The sequence below is a fragment of the Puma concolor genome, chromosome A2 (genome assembly GCF_028749965.1).
Source record: "Puma concolor isolate L17-30 chromosome A2, mPumCon1.1.hap2, whole genome shotgun sequence".
NCBI classification, from domain to species: domain Eukaryota; kingdom Metazoa; phylum Chordata; class Mammalia; order Carnivora; family Felidae; genus Puma; species Puma concolor.
The window spans coordinates 151,538,999-151,566,351 of record NC_141668.1 but is presented as its reverse complement, the minus strand read 5'-3'; the positions used below and the strand labels follow the sequence as shown (position 1 = coordinate 151,566,351).

The 27,353-nt window shown below is 37.6% G+C and overlaps 1 protein-coding gene across 5 annotated transcripts in view; it reads right to left on the bottom strand.

The window, feature by feature from the left end:
* The window catches only part of DCAF1 (DDB1 and CUL4 associated factor 1), an 87,819-nt gene that overhangs the window by 42,382 nt on the left and 18,084 nt on the right, over positions 1 to 27,353 (bottom strand). For 4 of the 5 annotated variants that reach the window (XM_086698099.1, XM_086698100.1, XM_086698097.1 and 1 more), the window contains exons 3-9: positions 22,476 to 22,552; positions 20,285 to 20,358; positions 17,769 to 17,882; positions 7,608 to 7,745; positions 5,492 to 6,004; positions 5,071 to 5,172; positions 1,452 to 1,610 (exon numbers count right to left, since the gene is read on the bottom strand). In XM_086698099.1, the coding sequence (XP_086554225.1) occupies positions 1,452 to 1,610; positions 5,071 to 5,172; positions 5,492 to 6,004; positions 7,608 to 7,745; positions 17,769 to 17,882; positions 20,285 to 20,358; positions 22,476 to 22,552 (1,177 nt within the window). The remainder of the gene's footprint in view (positions 1 to 1,451; positions 1,611 to 5,070; positions 5,173 to 5,491; positions 6,005 to 7,607; positions 7,746 to 17,768; positions 17,883 to 20,284; positions 20,359 to 22,475; positions 22,553 to 27,353) is intronic. The other variant, XM_086698101.1, reaches the window with a different exon arrangement.

The window sequence follows — 27,353 nt, the reverse complement described above, 5'->3', positions numbered from 1 at the left end:
CTTAGCCAACTGAGCCACACAAGTGCCCCATAAGCATCCAATTCTTGATTTCAGCTCAGGTCATGATCTCACAGTAGTGAGACTGAGCCCAGAGATGGCTCTGTGCTGGGTGTGGAGCCTGCCTAAGATTTTGTCTCTCTCTGCCCCTCCCCAGCTCACATGTTTTGTCTCACTCTCAAAAAATAAAATAAAATAAAAAAGATGAGAAAGAAGCTCAAAGAGATAAGAGACTATCCATGGGTGATAAAAGTGACTTGAGCCTTCTGATACTAAAGTCTACAAATTTGTTATCCATCCACTCACTGATTCGTTTCACATACATTTCGATGTCTCCTATGGATCAAAATGTCTCCTATGGATCAATGAATTCTAAAGCATTCCCCAGGTTTACTTTTTTATCTTAGCCATAATTAATTTTGTATACACACCTACAGATTAAGTTGCTATTCTCAAAAGAATACATATCTTTGCATAGTATTGATCACAAAAGGGAAAAAAATTAAAACTAAAACATTACTTTATTAACAAATATGCAAAGATGAATCAAGACATAGCTCAAGAAGAATTTACCAACTTCACTCTACCAGAAGAGCCAAAACACACAGAACATTAGAAAAAATATTCCAGGCATGGAAATGATAAGAGTTTCCCTAGGTGTGTCTAGGGACCCACTACTTTTCAAATGTAACTCATTCACATTTTTTTTTTTAAATCACTAAATAAACAAGTCTTAACTGGAAAAACAGAACAACCAGATGGGGAAACTCTGGAGCCCTGAGAACAACGGGAATTATTTTATCTCCACCACACGTTATTTGTTAACACATACAAAGCATCATCTGTTTTTATAATAGATTGACTCTAAAACCCAAAATATAACTCCATTAACAACATCTGACAAGAGCCCAAGAACTAATACTAATTCAACAGAAATGGCAAAAACTAAATAAAGCCCCTAGACCTCAATCTACCTTGCTTTTTTTTTTTAATTCAAATAGAAAAAACATGGGGCGCCTGGGTGGCGCAGTCGGTTAAGCGTCCGACTTCAACCAGGTCACGATCTCACGGTCCGTGAGTTCGAGCCCCGCGTCGGGCTCTGGGCTGATGGCTCAGAGCCTGGAGCCTGTTTCCGATTCTGTGTCTCCCTCTCTCTCTGCCCCTCGCCCGTTCATGCTCTGTCTCTCTCTGTCCCAAAAATAAATAAACGTTGAAAAAAAAAATTAAAAAAAAAAAAAAAAAAACAAATAGAAAACAATCTTTTGTAAACAATTTTACATTTTTAGAATGCTTTGTGAAAGCCATATATTCATCATGTTCTCTGCTTCTTTCATTAAAATTATTTTCATTAAAATTTCATTAAGAAACTCCCAACTACTCATTTTTTTCTGTGAAGGTGCTAAAAAGTCTCCTCACCCAATCCCATTCCCAAACTCTAAATGGACTGGACTTACTCTTTCCATGGCATCCTGGTTGTAGGACAGGTAATACAAGCACATGGATACACCAGTTGCAGCCATAGAAGGACGAGGAATTTCCAGTAATTTCTGTACTCCACCATGCGCAACAAACTCTGTGGCAAACTTGTTATGGAGCAGGAGAGATGCAAGGTGCTAAACAAAGAGGACACATGTTACTGTGGAAGGATCTAGAATAATCACAAAATCTTTTCACAAAACATTAAATCAAGCTGCTAAATAAAAGGAATCCTCTGAAATAGACAAACACTCCCTCACAACAGAAATAAAACCAGTACTGCTTAAAGGGAAATAAAAAAACAGAGAAAACCCTCTATGGTATGTGAATTATATCTCAATAAAGCTGAGGGGGGAAAAAAACCTATTAAGATTTCCTAACATCCCCTTCTAACACCAAAGGTTTTCATAAAGGTGAAAAACAAGAAATGAAAAATACTGCCATAAACAATGACATAGTCCCACAACCATTTTATTATTACATAGCTTCCCTAAAGGATTTTTCTTAACCTTCCCATTTTAATCCTTTTAAATATAATCAGCTCTATGTTCTAGTTTTGGCTCAGTCACAGACTTATCATCTAATAAAATACCAAACTTTGTCTTCTTTTTTTTTTTTAATTTTTTTTTTAATGTTATTATTTATTTTTGAAGGAGAGAGACAGAGCATCAGCGGGGGAGGAACAGAGAGGGAGACACAGAACTCGAAGCAGGCTCCAGGCTCTAAGCTGTCAGCACAGAGCCCGATGTGGGGCTCGAACTCACGACCGTGAGATCATGACCTGAGCTGAAGTCGGACGCTTAACCGACTGAGCCACCCAGACACCCCAAAATTTTGTATTCTTTTATACTGAACCTCATTATATAGAACCCCAAATAACCATCTTCAACCATGCTTCAACCATCTTCAAGCAAATTACCAAACTAGCAAATGTTTGGAACTTATCAGAATGCACTTTAAACAGATCTTTAAAAGCATGTTATCTTTCAAGTTTTGTTAACTTCCTGTTCAGTTCCCACTAGTCTCTCTGGGTAGACCTGGTCTTCTGGGCAATTTTAAAGGCAGGAAGTACAATGCAAGCAGCAGGCTACTTCATGACCTTCAACCCAGGCTAATGTGGACAGGGCCTCGGAAGAACTAGAGCTCCCCCTCGTGTTTCTCGTGCCAAGGTGTCTTCCAGATGGTGAAGCAGGCACAAAGTAGAGACAAAACAGACTGGAAAGTATGTAACTTGATACAAATCTTGCCAGGGTTAATGGCAAAAACAACAGGTATGTACCTTCTTCAGAAGTTCTCTCAACACCCAGATTCAGACTAATCCTCATATGTAATTCAAATCTCTTACCTCTTTACTCTTTTTGTCTGTTATCCAAGTCTGTCCTCCAAGTAGCTAAACCACATATGGTTCCCTGCCAACCCTTAGAAGGTGGCATGTAGTTTTTCTCACGTCCCTACCATAAAGTGGCAGTTCCACTGCCAGGATAGGTAAAAAGAGAGTAATAAGCAGGTTCAACCTTACCAATACAAAGCCTATAACCTAGATCACTTTGCTCATGTAAGCAAAGATTCTACTTTCTCTCCTTATATTGTATCTCTGTATAAGGTCTGGTTCTTCAAATGACTACATTTTAACCCATTTTTATTTTAACTTCAACACCTATCCCCCTCTCCTATACAACTGAACCTTCCTTTTGAACAAGAGTACACATCTTTCTACATTATTTCCCTGCAAGAAAGATCTCTTGCAACTTTTCCCTGTTCACCCTTATTTCATTTTCTTTAATCCCCTATGACTCTGCATGGAAATAGCTGAATAACAATATCCATTATAATTCCTCATACATAACCTATGGAAATAGCAACTGCCCAAATCCCCTCTTCCACTATATCCTGGTTCAGGACAGGATGCTGCATCTGAAAGCAAGACCTTTGGACTAGAGAGAACTCTGACCTCTAGCTGCATTCCAATGTTCAAAGTATAATGAATTTACACACACACACACACACTACATCCACACACAGGGATATGTTATACAGGGTATGTCTGACCTCCTCCAAGTTTAAAATTTCTGGCATCTGAAAGGCAACTTTCCTCACCTCCATTTCATTTCAATATACTCTGGAACTCTGCTGTCCAATGCAGTAATCATTGGCCACACGAGACCAATTAAGATAAAAAATTCAATGCCTCAGTGACACTAGCTACATGTTAAGTGCTCATACAGCTAGTAGCCACTGTATTGAAAAGCAGAGACATAGAAAATTTCCACCATTACTAAAACTTTTTAAAAATTTTTTTCATGTTTATTTTTAAGAGAGAGAGAGAGAGAGAGAGAGAGACACACACACACTCACACAGAGTATGAGTGGGGGAGGGGCAAAGAGCGAGGGTGACACAGAATCTGAAGCAGGCTCCTGACTCTGAGCTGTCAGCACAGAACCTGACATGGGGCTCGAACTCACAAGCTGTGAGATCATGACCTGAGCTGAAGTCGGATGCTTAACCGACTGAGCCTCCCAGGCACCCCTCCACCATTACTGAAACTTCTATTGGATAGCATAGCTCTAGAATATCAAAAATAAAGTTGTTTCTTTCTTTCTTTCTTTTTTTTTTTTTTTTCCTTAAAGTTGTAACTTTAAAGAGCCAGAAAGAGCATCACTTCTTTTTTCAGAGGTCTTTTCTGGAAACGTTTCTCAGGAAGAAGACAATACTCCTTCCTTTGTGCCCCATACTTTTTCCACAACATCTATAGGATCTAAAAGAAATCATAGGCTTACATGACTGTCTTAACCAAACTATAAAGATTTGATTTACCTAATAGTGTAAACATCACAGAAAGGTACTGTTCATTAGTTACCTATTGAGTAGAATTGTATGATAGCCACAATGTTATTCATTCAATTTATCTCTCTCCATTCAGATTACTTGAATAAGTATGAATTTCATGGGCTAGCTAACCTGCCCTCCCCTATTTAGTGCCTCTGCAACCTAGGAAGTCACTTACCTCTACTGAATTTAGGTCTGCCTCTACTTCTTTACTCATTTTCCAATTCACATTTTGTTTACTCTAGATAAGCTAACATCATACGCTATGTAAATAATGAAGAACTCAGAAAAAGTAATGTTGCCTGACAGAGAATATTTAAAAAGTAGGATATAAGGTACTATACACGTAGTTTTCCACTCCTATGCAGCAAAAATAACTGAGGCCATCCCCAGATCTAGATCCACTTTCTACTATTCAACCTTGTAGGACAGACTCCTGAATTTCTGTGAAACCACTTAGTAAGTAAGCCTCATCTCTTCTACAAAAATAAGAAATTTTCAATTGTTACTATTTTGACACCTCTGGCAATGAAAATGCCCTGAGCAATAAAACTCAGAGATGCTATACACCAAAACACACGGGTACATCCATGTCAATAAAACACTCAGTACCTAACATTTTCAAGAATTTTACCCCAAGTGGGGAACCTGGCTGACCCAATCAGTGGAGTGCACGACTCCTGACCTCAAGGTTGTGAGTTTGAGCCCCATGTGAGGTGTACAGATTACTTAGAAAAAAAAAAAAAAAAATCTTAAAAAAATTTTTTTACCTTGAGTGCCTCAAATGTAAGCAGGACATCATTAGTCTGTTTCAGGTCAATATAGAACATCATTAATTCCCGTGATCCAAGTTGCATGAATATGGGAAGTAACTGAAATGAAAACAAAAATAAATCTTAACACTGGGTTTATTTTCACATATTTCCTGTTCCATTATGAAGACAAAAGATTTTTAAAAAATGAGGTACCCCCCCCCCACTCCCTTATAAACATACAAACCCACTTTTATCAAATAGACCTACATCTGAAGTGACCTAAGACTTTACCAGTGGAATAAGACTTCACCAGTTTGAGGCAAAGACTTTTCTGTATTAGAGTAAAAACACCTCAGAGTATAAAATGCTACCTAAAATATCTCAGAAATAAGCACTAGTCCCAAAGTGTGAACAGCATTCTTCCCAATAAGCTTACCTCCTGATATTCTCCTAGGGGGGTCAAATACTGGAGAATGAGTCGCTGCTCAATAGCAGGAGTCATAGGATAAAGAGTATAATTGGTGCCAATCACCCAAGGGGACATTTCTGACCAGCTGCTATTAGATAGCTCAACAAACATACGATCTGGATCAGATGCTGAGAAACCCAACTTCTGCTTGGCCTTCCTAAAACTCTCTCTGTCACCCTGTTTTGCTGACTTGTTTTTCCTCAATCCTCCCTCATCAGGTTTGGCTGCTGAGTTCACTCTACTACTAGTCTTGTGGCCTGAATCAAGATGAAAGGAAATCTCCATGTCCCCAGAGGCTTCCTCTTGTTCACCATCCACTACATCTACAGCCATGTCGCCATAGTCCATATCCACAGCTTCTTCATCCAGAGGCAAAAGGGGTTCAGAGGAGAGCTTTCGCGGGCTGGGACGCTTGTTTTCCTGCCGCAAAGCCACTTCCTGAAGTTGTAGCTCCCTCAGTCTTCGAAGTACTATTGCCACCTATCAACAGATATTGGAATAAAAGGCCTTATTTCTTCTGCATCTTAATTTAAATGAGTCTTAATAAATAATTCTTATTTCCATTTAAGGAGAAGTAGATCCTCATGCAGTTATTTCAGTATCTGGAAATGGCAAAGATTTGATAAATATTTTGACCTAATTCCTACAGCTTAATGAAATAAACAGCTAGAACTCTCATTCCTCATAAAATTTCCCAGAGAACCCAAACCACATTTGCACATCAGACATCATTCATAGCTGATATATCTGGATCAAGCTGGGCTGGACCATCACACCTGAAGAGGCAGACACTAGACATATTCATGATTTTAAAAAAATGTCCAGGGGCGCCTGGGTGGCTCAGTCGGTTGAGCGACTGACTTTGGCTCAGGTCATGATCTCACAATTTGTGAGTTCAAGCCCTGCGTCGGGCTCTGTGCTGAGAGCTCAGAGCCTGGAGCCTGCTTCGGATTCTGTGTCTCCCTCTCTCTCTCTGTCCCTCCCCCACGCATGCTCTCTCTCTGTCTCAGAAATAAACATTAAAAAAAAAAAGTCTGAAAACATGAAGGTTTCTCAAACTTATATCTGTTGTAAATTGCATTGTTAGATATTGCCATCTACATAATTATACAATCTATTTTTCAAGTTCACTACTTTTTCATGTTTTAAGTACTTATTTTATTTTTTGTTTTATTTATTTTTGAGAGAGAAAGACAGGGTGCAAGCAGGGGAGGGGCAGACAGAGTGGGAGACACAGAATCTGAAGCAGGCTCCAGGCTCTGAGCTGTTAGCACAGAGCCCGATGTGGGTCTCTAACCCATGGAACATGAGATCAGGACGTGAGCCAAAGTCAGACACTCAACCAAAGGCACCCCTTAAGTACTTATTTTTTGAGCCAACACTAAAATATAGCATTATGCTTAGTTTAAAAAAAAAAAAAGAAATTATGCCTGCAATTTACTTCGAACTACATAAAAAAAAAGGATGGTGGATGAACAAAAGAAAAGGTGGATGGATGGATGGGTATGCATGGGTATAGTAAAATGTTCACAAACAATTTAAGTGGTATGTACACAGCTGTTCTCTGTAAAATTCTATTTTGCTGTATGTTTGAAAATTTTCATAATCCAAATGTTGGGAAAATAAAGAGAATGCTTCTATTCTTTATCCAGTATAAACGATCATGATCCTTGATAAGATGAAAAATGGCTATTTTCAAGTTAAAAAAAGTAAAATCAAAACTATTATGAAAAGTAATTTTGAGGGGTGCCTGGGTGGCTCAGTCAGTTAAGCATCCAACTCTTGATCTTGGCTCAGGTCATGATCTCACAGTCTGTGAGATCAAGCCCCGCATCGGGCTCTGCACAGACAGCACAGAGCCCGCATGGGATTCTCTCTCTCCCTCTCTGCCCCTCCCCAGCTCGCTCTTTCTCTCAGAATACACAGACTTAAAAAAAAAAGTTATCTTGAAATGTCAAAATTATAGCTATATTCCAGTACCATATAACGAATAAGATCTACCTTTTCGAGTTCAGGTAGTAAGGAAAGAACTTGTGAATACTCTCCCACCTTATACAAAAAGTAATTCTAACACAGTCCTTACCAGCTGTGAATTCTCATCCCTATAGTTGGCAGCAATGTCTTGATTCTCCATAGCACCTCCTAACAGTCCAGTAGAATACGTCCTCAATGGCTGATCAGCCTCTCGGGCCCATTTGAAAAGATTCTCAACAATTCCCTCCTATAGTAAAGGAAATGAAATAGTACAATTCAGCAAAGACCATTTTCATAATTAAAGACATAAGCAAAGATTTTAGTCTTATGAAAGAATCTCTTAATAAGATATTTCAATGCTGCTCATAAATTTAAAAATGCAAGTAAAGTGTCTAAGTGGATTAAAGTATCTGTGCATCTGTGAAATAGATTCCTATCTAGCCACTGAAATTCAAGCTAAAGATCAATAATCACGTAACAGTCTTACCTTAGATGTTTGAGACCCAAAATATTCCATGACCAAGTGGGAAGCACTAAAACTTCTATATTCTTTGAAGTTCACAATGCACAATTAACATTACTAATGAGAAGTTATCCATCAAAGTACTTAACACCACATATCCCAAACTCATTTTTCACTAGTTTTTATTATGAAATAGTAAACATAAACATGCATACTCCAGGGGCAACTGAGTGGCTCAGTCAGTTAAGCACCTGACTTCAGCTCAGGTCATGATCTCATGGTTTGTGGGTTTGAGCCCCGCATCGGGCTCTGTGCTGATAGCTCAGAGCCTGGAGCCTGCTTTGGATTCTGTGTCTCCCTCTCTCTCTGCTCCTTCTCGACACGCGTGCGCTCTCTCTCTCTCAAAAATAAATAAAACGTTAAAAACAATTTTTTAATTAAAAAAACATGTATAGTCCAAAGAAAATGAAAATCACCCATGATCTACTTGATAGAGATCTTCCATGTGTTCCTCCTTATACCACCTGTGTCCTCTCTTCCCAAAAGGTACCCGTTACTAAATTTTAACAATTTTCTCATTAAACTTGTTAAAGTTATATGCTTTGAACTGTATAAACCACATGATACTGCATTTTTCTGCAAGTTATTATTCACCATTATGTTCTTTACATTCACCTATATTATTACATGTAATTGTCACAAATAGCATTCAACATAAGACAGCCTTTAGACACAATTACTTATTAACTTCTATCAACCTTACGTGATTAGGTAAGTATTTACTGAAAAGGAAACTGAGTCACAATAAGGTGAAGTAACATTAAGTGAAAGCTGGGGTCTGATCCCAGGCAGTTGACCTCCAGATGTTCTTCACCTCCATATTTTGCTGCTATTTTGTTGGCTTAAAAACCACAACTCTGTGAGTCTGAGCCCCACAAGAGGGCTCTGTGCTGACAGCTCAGAGTCTGGAGCCTGCTTCAGATTCTGTGTCTCCCTCTCTCTCTGCCCCTCCCCTACTCGTGCTCTCTCTCACTCTCAAAAATAAACATAAAAAAAATCTTTAAATAAAAAACCAAAAAAAAAAAAAAAAAAACAGAAAAAAACCAACTATTTTTGTGCAAGCCTATCCATAGCTATCCACAGAGCAGACATCTAGGATCAGAACTACTAAATCAGGGGGCACCTGGGTGGCTGAGTCAGTTAAGCATCTGACTCCAGCTCAGGTCATGATCTCACAGTTCGTGAGTTCAAACACCAAGTGCTAACAGCACAGAACCTGCAGCCTGCTTCAGATTCTATGTCTTCCTCTCTCTCTGCCCCTCCCCTGCTTGCACTGTGTCTCTCTCTCTCTCTCTAAAGTAAATAAACATTAAAAAAAATAAAATAAACTACTAAACAGGGGCGCCTGGGTGGCTCAGTTGGTTAAGTGTCCAACTTCGGCTCAGGTCATGATCTCACGGTCTGTGAGTTCGAGCCCCGCATCAGGCTATCTACTGTCAGCACAGAGGCGGTTTCGAATCCTCTATCCTCCTCTATCTCTGCCCCTCCCTCACATGCGCACACTCTCTCTTTCTCAAAAATAATTAAAAAAAAAAAAAAACTACTGCATCATGGATGTAGGATGTGTGCATGCTCAACTTTACCAGAGAATGCCAGGCTATTTTCCAAAGTGACTGCAACAATTCACATTTCCACCAACAGTGAATACTTTTTTTCTACATCTCTGTCAACACTTGACCACAGTCATACTTTTCACCTTCTGTAGTCTGGTGGGTATAAAAACAGCACTGCATATAATTTGAATTCATCATTATTAATGAGGTTCAGCATTTTTTCATTCCTGTTGACCATTTAGGCTTCCATTTCTGTGAAACACACAGCTTTTACAAGTGTTTTATGATAAACACAAGTTCATAATTTTTATGTAATCATACTCAACAGTATTTTCTTTTAAATTTTGTGCACTTTGGGGCACCTGGGTGGCTCAGTCGGTTAAGAGTCCGACTCTTGGTTTCGGCTCAGGTCATGATCTCACAGTGTGTGAGTTCGAGCCCCGCGTCAGCCCCTCTGTCAGCACAGAGCCTGCTTGGGAATCTCTCTCTCCCCTTCTCTCTGCCCCTCCCCCACTCACTCTCTCTGTCTCTCTCTCAAAAATAAATAAATAAAACTTAAAAAAAATTTAAAAAAAAATAAAAAAAATAAATTTTGTGCACTTTGTATCTTAAATTCTTCCCTAAGGTCATGGAGTCATTATCCCATATATTTCTAAACATTTTAACCTCTTTTCAAAAAATTAACACTCTGAAAAACACATGCTGAGAAATTTTGTTTTAAAATATTGACATGAGGGGTTCCTGGGTGACTCAGTCAGTTGAGCTTCAACTTTGGCTCAGGTCATGATCCCACAGCTGGTGAGTTCAAGACCTGTATCCAGCTCTGTGCTGACAGCTCAGAACCTGGAGACTGCTTCAGATTCTGTGTCTCCCTCTCTCTCTCTCTGCCCCTCCCCTGTTCATTTTCTCTCTCTCTCAAAAAAAATTAATGAAAACATTAAAAAACTTTTTCAAAAAAAATATATTGACATGAGAAGTGCCTAGGTGGCTCAGTCGGTTAAGTGTCTGACTCTTTGTTTCAGCTCAGATCATGGTATCACGGTTCTATCTTCAGCTGTGTCTAAACTTCACTCTAATTCATCTACTATGTTTTTAAATTCAATAACTGTAAACTTTATAAACACTAGCTCTCTGTTTCCTTTCCCAAATGGCCATTTTTCTCCCATGGTCTTGGACTTTTGTTAAGAATTTAGATTCTTTTTTTTTTTTTTTTTTTACATATCCAATAATTTTGAACCTTTTAAACCATTCTTAAGTGTACAATTCAGTGTGATTAAGTACATTTACAATGTTGCATAACCATCACCACTATGTTTTTCCAAAACTTATTATCCCAAACAGAAACTCTGTACCCCCACTTTCAATAATAGATAGAACAACCAAACATAAGATCAGTAAGGAAACATAAGAGTTGAACACTATAAACCAATTACACCTAACAGACACACAGAGAATACTCCACCCAACAAGACCAGAATATACATTCTTCTTAAGTACACATGGATCATTTTCCAGGATAGACCATGTTAGGCAACAACAGGGTTAACAAATTAAGAAGAATAAACTCTTACAAAGAATTTTTTCCAATCACATTGAAATTAAATAAGAAATCAACAACCTAAGGAAAACTGGATAATTCATATGTGGAAAGTAATACACTTTTAAATAACCCAGGGGTCAAAGAAGTCACAGGGAAATTAGAAATACCTTGAGATGAATGCATACCAAAATTTGTGGGAGGTGTCACAAGCATTGCTAAGAGGGAAATTCATGGCTGCAAACATACATACAATTAAAAAAAAAAAATGGATCTCAAATCCCTAATAACCTAACTGTACACTTTAAGAACTAGAAAAAGAGCAAACAAAACCCAAAGGTAATAGAAGCAGATAATAAAGATTAGAGTGAAGATAAGTAAAACAGCAAATAGAAAAATACAGAAAATGAAACCAAAAGTTGTTTCTTTGAAAAGATCCAACAATATTGACAAATCTTGAACAAGAGCCAAAGAAATTTAAAAAATAAAAATAAAAAAGACTCACATTACTCTCAAAACTGAAAGAGAGGAATGCCTGGGTGGCTCAGTCAGTTAGGCATCCAACTCTTAAGTTTCAGCTCAGGTCATGATCTCAAGGTTCAGGAGTTCAAGCCCCACATCAGGCTCTGTGCTGACAGTGTAGGGCCTGCTTAGGATTCTCTCTCTCCCTCTCTCTCTGCTCCTCCCACTCTCTTTCTCTCTCTTCCTCAAAATAAACAAACTTAAAAAACAATTTAAAAATACAAACAAAAGTTTGTACCAATCTTACTACCAATCTTGCAGAAATAAAAAAAAACATATAAAACACTATAAACAATTATATACCAACAAAATGAATAACTTAGGTAAAATGACAAAATGGACAAATTCCTAGATACACAATCTACCAAAACTGATTCATAAAGAAAAACTGATTAAGACCTAAGTAGTAAGGAGACTGAATCAGTCATCAAAAATCTCCCAAAATAGAAAAACTCAGGACCAGATGAATTCATTGGTGAATTGGACACTAAACATTTAAAGAATACCAATCTTTCTCAAACTCTTCCAAAAAATAAAGGAACACTTCAAACTCATTCCATGAGGCGTTATCCTGATGCCAAAGACACTATAAGAAAACTATAGAACAATATCCCTTATGAATACTGATACAAAAAAACCTCAATAAAATACCACAGCAGCACACTAAAAGGACTATACACCATGATCAATGAATGGATTTATCCAGGAATGCAAGTATAGTTCAACATACAAAAATCAATCTAGTATACCAAACTACACACAATGAGTATGAAATTACTGTGAATTAATGGAAAACCATCTGACCATCTCAACTGATACAAAAAGAATCTGCCAAAAATCAACACACTTTCATTAAAATACTTAATAAATTAGGAATAGAAGGAAACCTCCTTAATATCATAAAAGCCAGTTATGAAAAATCCACACACTCAACATTATACTCAACAATCAAAAAGACTAACAGACTTTCTCCCTAACATCAAGAACAAGACAGAGGCACCTGAGTGGTTCAGCTGATTAAGCATCCGACTTTGGCTGAGGTCCATGGGTGTCCAGCTCTGTGCTGACAGCTCAGAGCCTGGAGCCTGCTTCAGATTCTGTCTCCCTCTCTTTCTGCCCTTCCCCTGCTCATGAGTGCACACATGCTCTCTCTCAAAAATAAGCACTAAAAACAATTTTAGAAAAAAAAAGAACAAGACAAAGATGTCTGCTTTCACCACTTCTATTCAACATAGTAAGTTGTAGCCAGAACTGGACAAGAAAAAGAAATTAAAGGCATTTATGTTGGAAAAGAAGAAATAAAATTATCTCTATTCACAGATGACATGATATTTTATGTAAAAAACTAAGATTCCACACACAATGTTAGAATAAATGAATTCAACAAAGTTACAGCATACAAAATCAGTTACATTTCTCTTTTTTTTTAATGTTTATTTTTGAGAGAGCATGAGCAGGGGAGGGGCAGAGAGAGAGGGAGACACAGAATCCAAAGCAGGCTCCAGGCTCTGAGCCGTCAGCACAAAGTCCAACATGGGGCTCGAATCCACAAGCTGTGAGATCCCTGAGCCGAAGTCGGACACTCAACCAAATGAGCCACCCAGGTGCCCCATCAGTTGCATTTCTATACACTAGTAATGAAAAATCCAAAAAGAAAACACATCCAGTCATTTAAAAGGGACTTCCTAATATCTTTCAGATATCTGTTCTATTTGATTCTTCTCTTTATTTTTATTGTTAATTCCTAATCCTGAAAAATTATTTCCTGGTGTATTTTGTAATGTTTTTGTGAACTCACTTCACCTGGAAATTGCTGTTCTCTGAAATCCATTATAGCCTGGATTATGAGAGCTTCCCCCAAGAGTAATTTTACATTTGCTTTTGTCAGACACTCAAGGAATATGGTTAGTTCAGGACAATTATTTTGTTAACTTCTTGACTTTGGGGTTCCTATTCATATGGCAGAAATTTCAAACATACACCAAAATAAAGGTTGTGCCCAGGGTGTCTCAGAGATTTATCCACCTCTACCCCACACCCTCACCCCCTGCCATCAGAGTGGAGTCACAGACTGAGAAACCAGTCATCTTCCATGGCAGTAGGCAGATACTTCTCTTTTGCACTGTTTCACTGAAGGTCCTTTGGGAGTACTGGTTTTACACAGGGGTCGAGGTCCCAGTTCCAACTGTTCAGCCAAGGTTTTATCTCCTGTCCTCAACTACCACTTTGTTTTTACAGTTACCTCTGGCACCTAGGGATTTCTCTAAGAGTTTATTGCAATTTACCTGGAATCTGTGTGTGCATGCAATACGAAAGTTTCCAAGTTATCCTGGATAGATCTGGGTCTCCTCCCTTCTTTCTTAAAACCATTTTTTTCCCTCTCAGCTTCTGAAAGGTCATATATTCATGGTTTTCTTCCTACCTCACAGGATGCTGTGACGATTAATACATGATGCAAAACAAATGCTTAGCACAGGGCTAGCACTTAATAAATGGTACCCATCCACCTATTAAATGATCTCATGGACACTTTTTTCATAAAGCACCTATTAACATTTTAAAGGAATCTTAATGTTCCAGAATGTAAAATCTGAGAAACACTCACTTACAAATTATACTTTCTGAGACCTCAGTCTCTCAGATTTTATCCCTCCCACCTCCAATAATTTAAGGACAACCTCAAAGAGAAAAACATCAAAACAATACTTAAAAAATAAGTCCCTAGAGGCACCTGGGTGGCTCAGTCCATTAATCATCCAACTTCAGCTCGGGTCATGATCTAGTGGTCCATGGGTCCAAGCCCTGCATCAGGCTCTGTGCTAACAGCTCAGAGCCTGAAGCCTGCTTCGGATTCTGTGTCTCCCCTTCTCCCTCTGCCCCTCCCCTGCTTGCGTTGTCTCTCTCTCAAAAACAAACATTAAAAAAATTTAATAAAAATTTAAAAATTTTTTTAAAAAGTCCCTAAAAGTCCTGACCTGACTTAACACTGACAAACTTAACCATAGGAAAAACCTAGTACAGGAACACCTTGGTAGCTCAGTGGGTTGAACATTCAACTCTTGATTTTGGCTCAGGTCATGATCCCAGGATCACGGTATCAGGCCCCACATTGGGCTCCACACTGAGCATGGAGCCTGTTTAAGATTCTCTTTCCCTCTCCCTCTGTCTCTCCCCTGCCTGCATGTGTACACGACCTCACATGCGCTCTCTCTTAAAAGAAAAGAAAAAACAGGGCGCCTGGGTGGCTCAGTCGGTTGAGCATCCAACTTCGGCTTAGGTCATGATCTTGCATTTCATGAGTTCGAGCCCCACATCGGGCTCTGTGCTGACAGCTCGAAGCCTGGAGCCTGCTTCGGATTCTATGTCTCCCCCTCTCTCTGCCCCTCCCCTGCTTGTGCTGTCTCTCTGTCTCTCAAAAAAATGAATAAATGTTAAAAAAAAAAAAAACCTATTACATAAATAATATTAAAGTGCTCAGTTCTGTAACACGCTTAATATAATGAAGAAAACTACAGTCAAATAATTGTAAATAAAATGTAAAGCTATTTCACTATCTCTGAAAGTACAAATAAGCAACTTTTAAAAAAAAATAGTGGCTAAAATAGAATCAATTTAGTGAAATATCAGAATGTATCACACAAAGAGTAAACAATGTTCAAAAAACTTCTTTTTCATATACTTACTGTATGTACTGGGTTGCAATGTAAAAACATGTTACTACAGTTCACAAAGTTTAAGAAATACTGCTGTAAAGCAGAGTCTGAACCAGAGCTTTGTAAAACACCAGTAGCCCATCTTTCCAAAAATAATGATCTCTAACTCATTAATTTACAAGTTATAATTGTATTTTAAAGTAAAATATTGATTCACACCAAAAAATTTGCATAGGATACTTCTGAAGGATAAAGATCATCATGTAATCCAACATTAAGGCCTCACAATCTCAAAGAAGTTTGTAATCTGTGCTCTAGGACACTGGATTCAAAGCTATGTTATTTCCTATCTAACAGATGATTTTGCTTTAATAATTCACTTCTCTCACCAGAAATGAGTTATTATGAAACAAATTTTATTACTCAAAAAAATCCCTCAGTGTTTCTGACATCCAAAGGGTATTTACTTCATTCTAAATATACAATGATGCAACTACAAAGAACCAGAGATGACTGTCCTACAATGACAACCAGGACACTTTTACAAAGCACAGTAAAATCATCTATAGTCTTCTACAAATCTTGCATATACAAATACACTGGTATAAATGCTTCATTTGTCATCTTGGTTTTCAAAAGAATACATATTAAGGGGCGGCTGGATGGCTCAGCTGGTTAAGTGCCCAACTCTTGCTTTCAGCTCAGGTCAATCTCATAGTTTGTGGGATCGAGCCCGAGCCCCACCCCCAACCCCACTCAGGCTCTGTGCTTACAGCTCGGAGACTGCTTAGGATTGTCTCTCTCCCTCTTCCTCTCTGCCCCTCCCCTGGTCACGCACATGCTCTCTCTCTCAAAATAAATAAACATTTAATAAAAAATGCATATTAAAATATTTCTGAGAAGTATATAGATGTTTTTGGTCTCCCACAATCATAACTAATTGGAGATTTTTAAAACTTGTCTGTATACAATGTGCAAATTACAACATTAATTACAATGCTATTCTCTAAGATACCTTACGTGATACAATTGTGTAACAATTTCCTTAAAAGTTAAATGATGGGGAACTTGAGTGGCTCAGTCAGTTAAGTGTCCAACTCTTGATCTGGCTCAGGTCATGATCTCACCATTTGTGAATTCAAGCCCCATGTCAGAGTTGTCAGCACAGAGCCTACTTGGGATTCTCTCTCCCTCTCTCTGCCCCTCCCCGCTTGCACACACACTCTCTCGCTCAAAAAAAGAAAAATAAACTTTTAAAAAAGTTAAATGAAAATCTATTTCCAGATCTTTCATTTGGTTTCTACATTTAACTACACTAAGACCTCCAGATTATTTCAGAACATTAAATATTAATATCTTTGAGAAAAAGAAAATTATGTGACATACCCAATTCACACTGCAAATTCTTAATGCTGAGAACAAAATATCTGTATTACTTCTAAAAATAGAGCAACAAATTTTTGACATTTGAAGTATACACACACACTCACTATCACAGTCACTATCAAATTACCACTTTCTGGTCTTCATAGTACTTATCCTTATTTGAAATTATCAGTTTATTTGTATGTGCTCTCCCAAATACATTATGTGAAATCTTCCATCTTGCTGACAAAAGTATTATCAACACCCACCATAAGACACAGCACAAAACAGATCTTCAAATATTAACGAAATATTAAATACTACCCCCCAAAAATTAAAAAAAATAAATAAATAATACAAGAATAGAATGGGTTTCCTCAAAGTAGAAAAGTCCTTCCTCACTAAGGAAGACAACTCATGAAGAATAAGAGTTTGGATAATATCATAAATCCATTCTAAACACATACAATCTTAACCAGGGCGCCTGGATGGCTCAGTCAGTTAAGCATCTGGCTTCGGCTCAGGTCATGATGTCACGGTTCATGGGTTCAAGCCCCACGTCAGGCTCTGCTGACAGCTCAGAGTCTGGAGACTGTTACAGATTCTGTGTCTCCCTCTCCCTCTGCCCCTCCCGGACTTGTGTTCTATCTCTCTCAAAATAAACATTAAAAAAAAAATTTTGGGGGCGCCTGGGTGGCTCAGTCGGTTAAGCGTCCGACTTCGGCTCAGGTCATGATCTCACGGTCCATGAGTTCGAGCCCCGCGTCGGGCTCTGTGCTGACAGCTCAGAACCTGGAGCCTGCTTCAGATTCTGTGTCCCCCTCTCTCTCTGACCCTCCCCCATTCATGCTCTGTCTCTCTCTGTCTCAAAAATAAATAAACATTAAAAAAAAAAATTTTTTTATTTTTTTTAACATACAATCTTAAGACTTAAGATATACTATAGCACCTAAGCAGTAAGTACTCATGAAAACAATTACTCTTATATTTTTATTGATTTCTTATATTTCTATAACATTATTGTTATAAAAATGTGTAACAATTATCTTAACATAGACAAATCAAACAGATCAACATTCAATTTAAAAATAAAATGACTTTTCTTTTTAGTAAGTACCTTTTCTTGAAAGACAACAGCAGTTTCTAGCCCTGGCATGATGTCCAATAGAAGTCTGCAAGCTGCAGTGTTCAAAGGGGGCTCTCGGCTTGTCATCACATATGCATTCACCAGCTGTAAAAAAACAGAGGAATACTTTTCATCTGAAATTCAACCCAGGCAAATTAATGAAGTCTAATAAACTCAATACATTCCCATCATTTCCCTAAGAGGTATTTAAGAAGATTATACCTAACAATTACTAATTAAACCCTTAATTATTATAACCCACTGAGCCATGATGGGATCATATATTTCTTCTGCAGCTTTAATGTCAAATCCTCCCAAAAGAACAAACCAGCAACCACAGAAATTAAAGCTCAAAGAATATCAAGAAGGGGGGCCTGGGTGGCTCAGTCAGTCAGTTAAGCATCTGACTCCTGATTTCAAATCAGGTCATGATCTCATGGTCCTGAGATGGAGGCCATGTTAGGCTCCAAGCTGGGTATGGAGCCTGCTTAAGATTCTCTCTCTCTCCCTCACCCTCTGCCACTCCCCCATTTGGGCACATGCATTCTCTCTCAAAAAAGAGTATCCAGAAGAAATCACTCCCTATTCTTTTTTTAACCCCTATTCTTACATACACTTTTTCAGAAGGATAAAGCAGGGCAAGACAACCAACCCCCTCCAGATTTTTGACAACAGTTAATGAAAAACTTGAATTTTGTACTTCTACTATAAATACATTTAATATTATATACAAATTATAAACATATATAAATGCGTTAATAAAACTTCCTTCTAGTACTCAAATATTACTGAATCTCTACTACTAAGTGGCACTGTATTCCGTGCTGGGTATACAACAGTGAATAAGATGTAGTGCCACCATCAAAGGGTTCATAATCCAACAGAAGTGACAGTTGGAAAAACAAATATCATGAGTATACGATGCTACAGAAGTCTGTAGGAGGTCACACAACCCCTGCAGAGGAATCAGAGAAAGGCTTAGAGGGGGAGGGATTTCAAGCTAGAATGTAAAGGACAAGTAGGAGTACTAAGGAAGAGTGGGGAGGAGAGGCGAGACAAAGGGCAAGAATTTAAAATTAAAAGAACAAAAGCCAGAGAGATTGGGTTTATAAACTGAGGAATTTAAAATTCATCTTGAGGCCAATGGGAAACCACTAATAGATTACAAGCAAGAGGATGCCATGATCACTTTTTGCATTTTAGAAAAATTTCTGGGCTATAAAGTGAAGAATAGGTTGGAAGAGAACAAGATGAGAAATCAGTTAAGAGGTTATTACGATCACCAAGAGAGAGATGGTAATGGCTAAACTAAGGTCTGGCAACAAGGACATAAAGAAATGGAGGGATTTATGAAGTTAAATGAAAAGGAATGATAAGACCTGTAAGTTTAACTGAATAAGAGAACTTGGAAAAATAAAGTTGTCTAGATGGCTAGACAAGGACATCATTACTGAGCTAGAGAACAAGAGAAACAGACTATACAGCACACAATTAGACAGGTGGAATTCAAGGTGCCTGTGGGGAATATCCAAGTGGGGATATCTAGAGGACAGCTCAACATTTCCAGAGAAGCAGAGAAGAGACACTGGTGATCAAGAAATAAATTGGAGTTAATACAATACAGAGAATAATAGTTAATACAGTACAGATAATAATAATAGTACTTACTGAGCCCTCATGTACCAAGTTCTGTGCTAAGTACTTTTTTTGTTTTTTCTTTTTTAGCATATGTGCTGCCGAAGCGAGCACGGCACTTTTCATGACTCATTTCATTCAAAGGTTACAAAAATATTTTAAAGGGAAGATCATCCCTATTTTATAGATTAGGAAAATAAAGCTTGGAGAAAATGAAGTTTGGAGAGGCTTAAGTTGCCTCAAGATCAAACTGCCAGTGAACAGTGAAGTTCCATTTAAACCCAAAATATGGACCCCAAAGCCCATGCTCTCAAGGATCATGCAATTTGGCCTCCAAAAACAAACCTAACAGCTACAACTTACTGAATAATTACTATCTCAGGCCCTGTGAATGCTATATATATATTCCCCCCACCTCATTTATTTCTCAACAGCCCTGAGTTAGAGAAGGTAGTTTTGTCTCCCTCCACATGCCCAATGCACACACCACAGTGTCAGTGCAGAATCATGCCTCATACATACATCACTCTGAGTTTTCTATTCAGAAATTCAAGAAAACGTCTATATTCCCAAACTAAAAATCATCTTGCCCTAGGATGAGTACAGATGCCTTGGGAGTCCTTGCCATATTCAAACAATGAAAATACACACCAAAGAGAAAACACCTTGGCCACGACCAGGACTTTGGTAAGAAAGAAATCCATGACGACTCTTAGCTTGTTGAACCAATACCAAACAAACAAACAAACAAAATCTACCCACACTATTCCCAACTTTGTCAAGACCTCAAGAGAAAACAAACTATTTACAAACAATAAAGGTATAGCATCCACTGATGATAATCTCTGGAGAAAAGTAAGAAGCAAACCTACTGCATTCATGAAATCATCATTCTTGAAGAGTATTCTCAGCAAGTGGCCCAGCATACACTCTGGATCAGCTCGACCTACCAAAAGAAGAGGGGAGGAACAAACAAAGGAATGAGTAAGTCATCCCAGTCAAGCAACTCAGACCTCTGGAAAGGCACCTGGGTTATTACAAGTACCATTAAAATGCCAGCAAAAATAAACAGAAACAAAGAAAAACTTTTTTGATGAACCAGATTTCATAAGAAACATTCTCTAAAATTAAAAGTGACAATATAAAAACTTGAGACACTGCTCTCTAGCTTTCCCATCTCCCAGCACATTGCCTAGACAGCCATGCCAAACTAAATAAATGTGCAGTAGACCCAGACCAGCATTACTAAGAGTACACAAGGTCTAAAAAAGAATCATAAAGGAGCCTAAGAGAAAGAAAACCCCTGATTTCCCAGCCAGATTTAGGTAGGAAGCACTTCTTTTGATGGGTGGCCTGGAGGAGATAAGACTCCAAACCTAATCTCTTTTTCAACTATATACCAAAAGTAGCAGAAATGCATCCTCAAACCTGTAATGATATTCCAGGTTGTGGGGGCAGGCACAGGAAGGGAATCCCACTAAGTAATACCAACTCTAAAGACATGATAAGTTTGGCCATCTTAACTTCTCAGCTCCTGGGGAAAGAAAGGCCAGGAACCTAGAATTTACTCAATACAGGTAAAAGAATTAATGATTGGCAGAATTATTGGTTTTTAAAACAGATACCATCTATTTTAATTTTCCTTTAAGATCATTAGAGTGGCAAATTTAGTCAAACTCAAAATACAATTTAGGATAAAGAGAAGATGTGAGCCACTGCTATGAAGTTTCTACCAAGCTATAATCAGTATTCCAAGGTAAACCACAAAAAGTTACAGAATGGTATCATAAAAACTAGATGAAGACCTCAGATTACCTTTCTCTCTTAATAAATGACAAAACTGGCATCCTCACTTTTATTAATAGAAATTACACCTAATAACATAAGAGGTAGGGAGGAAAAAACTGCCTTTAAAATTTTCTCCTGAAAAGTGTATCAATCATCATTCTGTCTCTCCCTTCTTCATACCATTTCATCCTTTCCAAGGCCTTTCCAAGGTCACTAAGCATGATCATCCCTCTTTTAATTCTTTTCATAACCCCATAAGTTAACTTAGTTTCTTCTCTCACATTCACATTTATACTTATGCTCTGATTGCCTGACTGAAGGTAAGAGTTAAATAGGTGAATAGTCCTCCAAAGTCACAAGTGAGGATGTCTAGGACAAGAGCAATAGGTAACATCACATAAATAACTAGACACTCAATTTGAAATGCCTAGCTTACTTATATTTGAGAACAAAAGTCTAGGAAATAGAAATAAACCCTGTACCATTCAGGTATATATACAATGTTCTTATTTTTATAAGTCCCACTCATTCTCATCTCTCTCCACACATACAATATCTCTTTTTTCCACAAAGGACTGCTTCTCACTTCACACAGAGAAAGTTTGATTTAAGCTTTCCCACTGGTACTCTTAGAGAAGACATAAAATGGCAAAGTCTCAAGTCTCATATAGTTCTGTATCATACCAAATTCTATGCCAAAGCAGACTGGATTGTCATGGTTCTAATTAGCCCAAAATAAAACCAAATTAACATGAAATGGCATACTTCAGCTGCTGAGATACTAAAGTAGACATCAAGAACTCTATTTATTATTCAAGGTTCCAAGTATCCGTTTCATAACTAAAAGGAAGGCACTTAATGTATTCAACTACATTTCCTCATAGTAAAACGGTAATTATCCCTTTTATTCCTGCAAAGAATCCAAGTTCATAACTGTTTCAAACTTGTTTGAAAAATTAAAGCACAGAGAATAATCTCTTCTGTGTTAAAAGTCAGAAAGGGAGAACATTTTCCTCTAAGTAATCCTATCAATGGAGTCAATAAGGTACACCTACATAATTTAGCTCCTTAGTTATCCTCTATTTGATATGTAAATATTACAAAAATTTCAATTTTTCTAGAAATTTATTTTTCCTTACTACCTCACCTTGAGCAATATTTTAACAATTAGATGGTCTTAAAACTTAGCATGAAAGATGCTATTTCAATTTTCCTATTAAGCTATCTTCTTTTGTAAGAAAATTAGAACCAGGCTTAAGAGAACACAGGTCTCACCAGGATGTCGGTCATCAAATGGGTCTGGATCCCCCTTACGATATTCTTCAGTTTCTTTTTCAATCAATTCAGACATCCTAGCACAAAGGGAAGACAGGGTCAACTCTAGACAAGCATACAAAAAAAAAAAAAAAAATGTACCACCACCTACTATAGTCAATTCAACAAAGTGTAAAATAAAAGTAAAAAGTGAGGAAAAAGATATTTTCCTAATGAACACAGAGATCTAAATAAAACAATGTCCACTCCCAAATTCATTCTTCTCTCCACTTGCCTGTCTCAAAAAATTGGACTACCATCCCCTCAAGGAGCCAAAAACCTAGGAGTCATCATTAAAACCTTCCCTTTCTCCTCACTCCCACAACAATTCTTTTTGGCACTACCTACACAGGTATCTCCTGACTTCATTTTTTTTTTTTAAGTTTTGTTTATTTTGAGACAGAAAGAGTGCAAAAAGGGGAGGGGAAGAGAGGATCCCAAGTAAGTTCCACGCTGTCAGCATGGAGCCTGACACAGAGCTCAAACTCAAGAACCATGAGATCATGACCTGAGCCAAAATCAAGAGTCAGGCACTTAACCAACTGAGCCACCCAGCGACCCTCAATCATTTCTTTAAATCTTGACCATTCCTATCCCTGCCCAGAACACCATCATCAAATGCTTGAACCACCTGCGACAGCCTTTTCTCCAAACTTCTTGCTTCAATGTTTGGCAATTCATTCTCCAACTTCCAGCAACTTACCACAATAACCTCAATTAAATCCAAGTATGACCATGGCTTATACTAACCCAGCCTCTGTTGGCATCTCTGACTTCTACTCTCCATTCCAGTTTAATAAGCTTCAGTCACATGGTCTTCTCTGCTCTTCAGAGAGTTCACAATTGTTTCAGGGCCCTAAGTGCTTTTACTTCAGCCTGTGACATTTTCCCCCCACCCCCACTCCTAAGCTCCCACCCATATCCCAAGCAATCACTCATCTGCTTTCTATCATCACAGATTAGTTTTGCCTGTACTAGAATTTAATATAAATGGAATTGTTTACACTATTTTTATGACTGGCTTCTTTAGCTCAGCATATTTTGAGTGATCCACGTTATTTGTTACATGTATCAATAGTCTTTTTTTATTCATGCCTTCTTTTTGAAATAAGAAAAATCACATTTTGAATACTCTAAGACTGATATTTTAACCTACTGTAACGACAATCAAATACAAGGTTTTCACACTCTCCAGTATCTGTCATGCTCTGTCCTAACTCAAACTCTCCTATATGCTTTATGTCTACAAAACCATACTTCCTAGTCTTAAAAGTTAAGCAACCTGCAAAAACTCTTGCCCTTTCTGGTATATTTTTCCCCAGTAAGTCTCGAAAGTATTTCTACTTTTTCTACCCTTCCCTTTAAACTCTGAGAATTATCTTTGCCACAAAGGGCTGTGACATAAAATGTTTAGAATTACATACCGTAAGATCTACTAGTATCTTCAGTTGAAACTAAGCAATACAGCACAGAAATTAAAAACATGGATTCTGGAGCCAGATGGCTAAGGTTCAAATCATACCTCTTCCACTGTGTGTGACTTTGATCAAGTTATTTAACCTTTCTGTGCCTCATCCATAAGATGAGGGGAATAGTCCCGACCTTAGAGAGTTTCCTTGAGGTTTAAGGTAATATATGTACTCTGCTTTGAACAAACCTTACATGTGAGAGCTAGTTAAGTGTGGTTACAATGAAAACTGAGAATCGAAAAAAAACAAACAGAAAAACAATTTAAGGTAGATTTGACTGGGATAGGGCAGGAAGGAGTCTTATGGAGGTAGTACTCAAGTTCTTTAATGTGATATAGATGATAGTTTTGCAAGTAAAGAATCCATCAAGCAGAGTACTGTACAGTACATGTCTCAATAATATGAAAAAACAAACCATAGAACTTGGGTAACACTCACATAGCTTGGCCCAATTCCAGTCTCTTTTCACAGAATCAAGTCAAAGATTTGACTACAATAAATAAAAAAACATAAATAGTAAATAAAAAGTCTAAGATAAAAAAACATATTTTTCTTAGGAAAACTGCCAAAAAAGTAGTGAAAGTTGTGGCAAATAAAAGAAGAGGCAAGCCTGAAATTCATTTGCTGTTCATGGAATATACCAAAATACCCAAAACATGCAGTCAGTTGAGGTGGGGGTAAAGAAGAGACCACAGACATGTGAAAGAACTTCAGGAAATATCCAGTGACCTACCACACCCACAATTTGGATGACGGGAATTGCCCATTTCAAAAATACTGGACTTTTAACACATCCTACTAGCTCTTAAACCTGTCTAACGTTGAATATCCTTAAAGATCTTGCTCCATGTAACTTTATTTTCCACTCCTACCTTATATTCGCCCTTCACTATGGTAGAGGGCCCTTTCCTCACTGCCACAAAAACATGCCCCACACCTTTTGGGATGAGCACTGGTTGTTGTATGGAAACCAATTTGACAATAAACTTCATATATTGGAAAAATAAATAAATAAATAAAAATTAAAAAAAAAATGCCCCAGTTCCTTCTCCCCTCGATGCTTTTTTTAGTCACATTTTTCACTTTTCCTAGAAAACCTTCTTTCTCTGCTTCTCATCAAGCTATATCCACCATCTTTCAATTCCCTATTCCAAAAAACCTTTACCACAGGAATTAGGAGTTAAAACCCAAAATTCTAAGCTTAGGTCTCCACTGTCTGGCTGTCTTTTGCAAGTAGCTCCAAAGAAGGGTGCCATTTAACAATGCAGCTCTCAGTGATACTTTTAGTGACAAATGAGGAAACTGAGGTTCAGGGAAGTATCTGATAGTTGCAACACACAAAAGGTCCTCAAATATGTGCTGAGTGAATAAAAGAAACTGACTCATTAACATTCTTTCCATACTCATAACCATTGCAATATTAAGGAACCATACTGCCCAATTTAACACCTCATTAGATATTAATTTGTACTACTACTCATTGTTTTGTATCTGCTAGTTGCCCCCCAGATGGTGATCTCCTTGAAGACAGAGCCCCTCTAGGCTTTGCACTACTGAATATCACAGCACAGTGACTAAGTGGAGGGTCAAATATGATCATGAATGTGAAATATTCTTCAAAATAAAACATTGAGTATCTTTAGTATATGTACTCAATAAATACTTTTTCCAATTAGGTGAAACTACCACTAACATTGTTATCCCTATTTATGACTCTCTTCTTTTAGTTACAGCAATAGTTCATATTTTAACTGCACAATACTTAGACTCTTTAATTCACTGTGGCTGCATTTCAAGTATCTTGTGATCAGTAGTTCTTAATCTCCAATGCCTCTACAAATTAAAATCCACTTTCCACCCGTCAGCAATAATCCTGTTCCTAAAAAAAAAATAAACTGCACTTTTCACATGTTCCCCATGTATCAACAGCAACAAAGCATTTATCCCTATTTAAACTTTCAAAAGATCATAGTTCTCTTTATTCCTATAGAATACATCATTGCATAAACAAAAGGCTTTTTTCTCTGCTGTATCAAAGATTAGATGTTAAAGATCCCCATGTTCCAGTGACCTCCTCTTTAGAAAAACCATGGGCATCCTTCTCCAGCCTTTATTTTTCATTCTCCTGTTTAATACAATCATTTAGTAAAATTATGTCCCACATAGTTACTATGTACCAGGCATGCACATGTCATTGTCCAAGAAGACACCAATAAAAAAGGTGTAGTATCTGTCTTTAAAAAACTTACAATTTAGTAAAGTGACACATGAAAAAAAAAAAAAAAAGAATTATAGTACAATGCGATTAGAGTTAAAATGAGAGGAATTATACCACATTTTATGAGTGTGTGTATATGTGCATATACACACATACATATACATATATATGAATGACAGAAGTATTAAAAAAGAAAAAAAGGAGTGCCCAAACTTACCTGGGAATGTCAAAGTCAGAGAAGGTTTTACAGACATGATTCTCAAAACTGATTCTTTGTCAGGCAGACAGACATACCAAAGAAAGGCATTTCAGGCCAAAGGAACACAGACATTAGAAAATACCATACTATTCCTTACTGAAAGAGACTAATACTATGAGGCAGAAAAGGGAAGCGGGGGCCAAATCATAAATGGCTTCCTAGACTACTCTACAAAGTTTATATTTTATTCTGTAGGAAAAATGGAGTCAGAGAAGAATTACAATCAAAGACATAAAAATCAGATTTGTGTTTAGAAAGAGGACTCTTTCAGCCAATAGAAGGATGTATTGGAGGAGGGTAAACTGGATATGGAGAGAAAATTCACACTGCCTAAGAGGCCAATCAAGACATGATCAGTATCTAATGAATAAAGTGGTAAGGGGGAATAGGGAAGAAGAAAAAGCAGAAATCCTGCTTGGGGGCTAAATTGTACTAGAGAGGAATACACTGGGGAGATGGTTTTCAGGTTTTTAGTTTGAAACTATGTACACCAAGCAGGGAGTGTACACTTCACAAAGGGAGTGAAAGAAGGAGGAGGCAGGATGAATATGATAAGCTCTATTGTAGACATGGTATGTTTCAGGTGTCTGCAAATAGCCAGGTAAAGATGGGTATACCAAGCAGCTGAGAAAAGGGTCTGAAATTTTTAAAAAGAGGAGTCTGAAGCAGAAATAGAAATTTTAAACTGAACCTAGGAATAATGTTTTAAATCATGGACAGGAACGAAACTAGGTAGAATATTCAGGGTGAAGAGAAAAGAGAACCACTAACAAAACCCTAGGATTGAAACACTGACAAGAGAAGAACCTAAAGAAAGAGATTAAGAACTAACAGCCTCAAAGGAAAAGTAAGAAATGTAAGAACTTCAAGAATTAGTGAGATAAAGATGGATT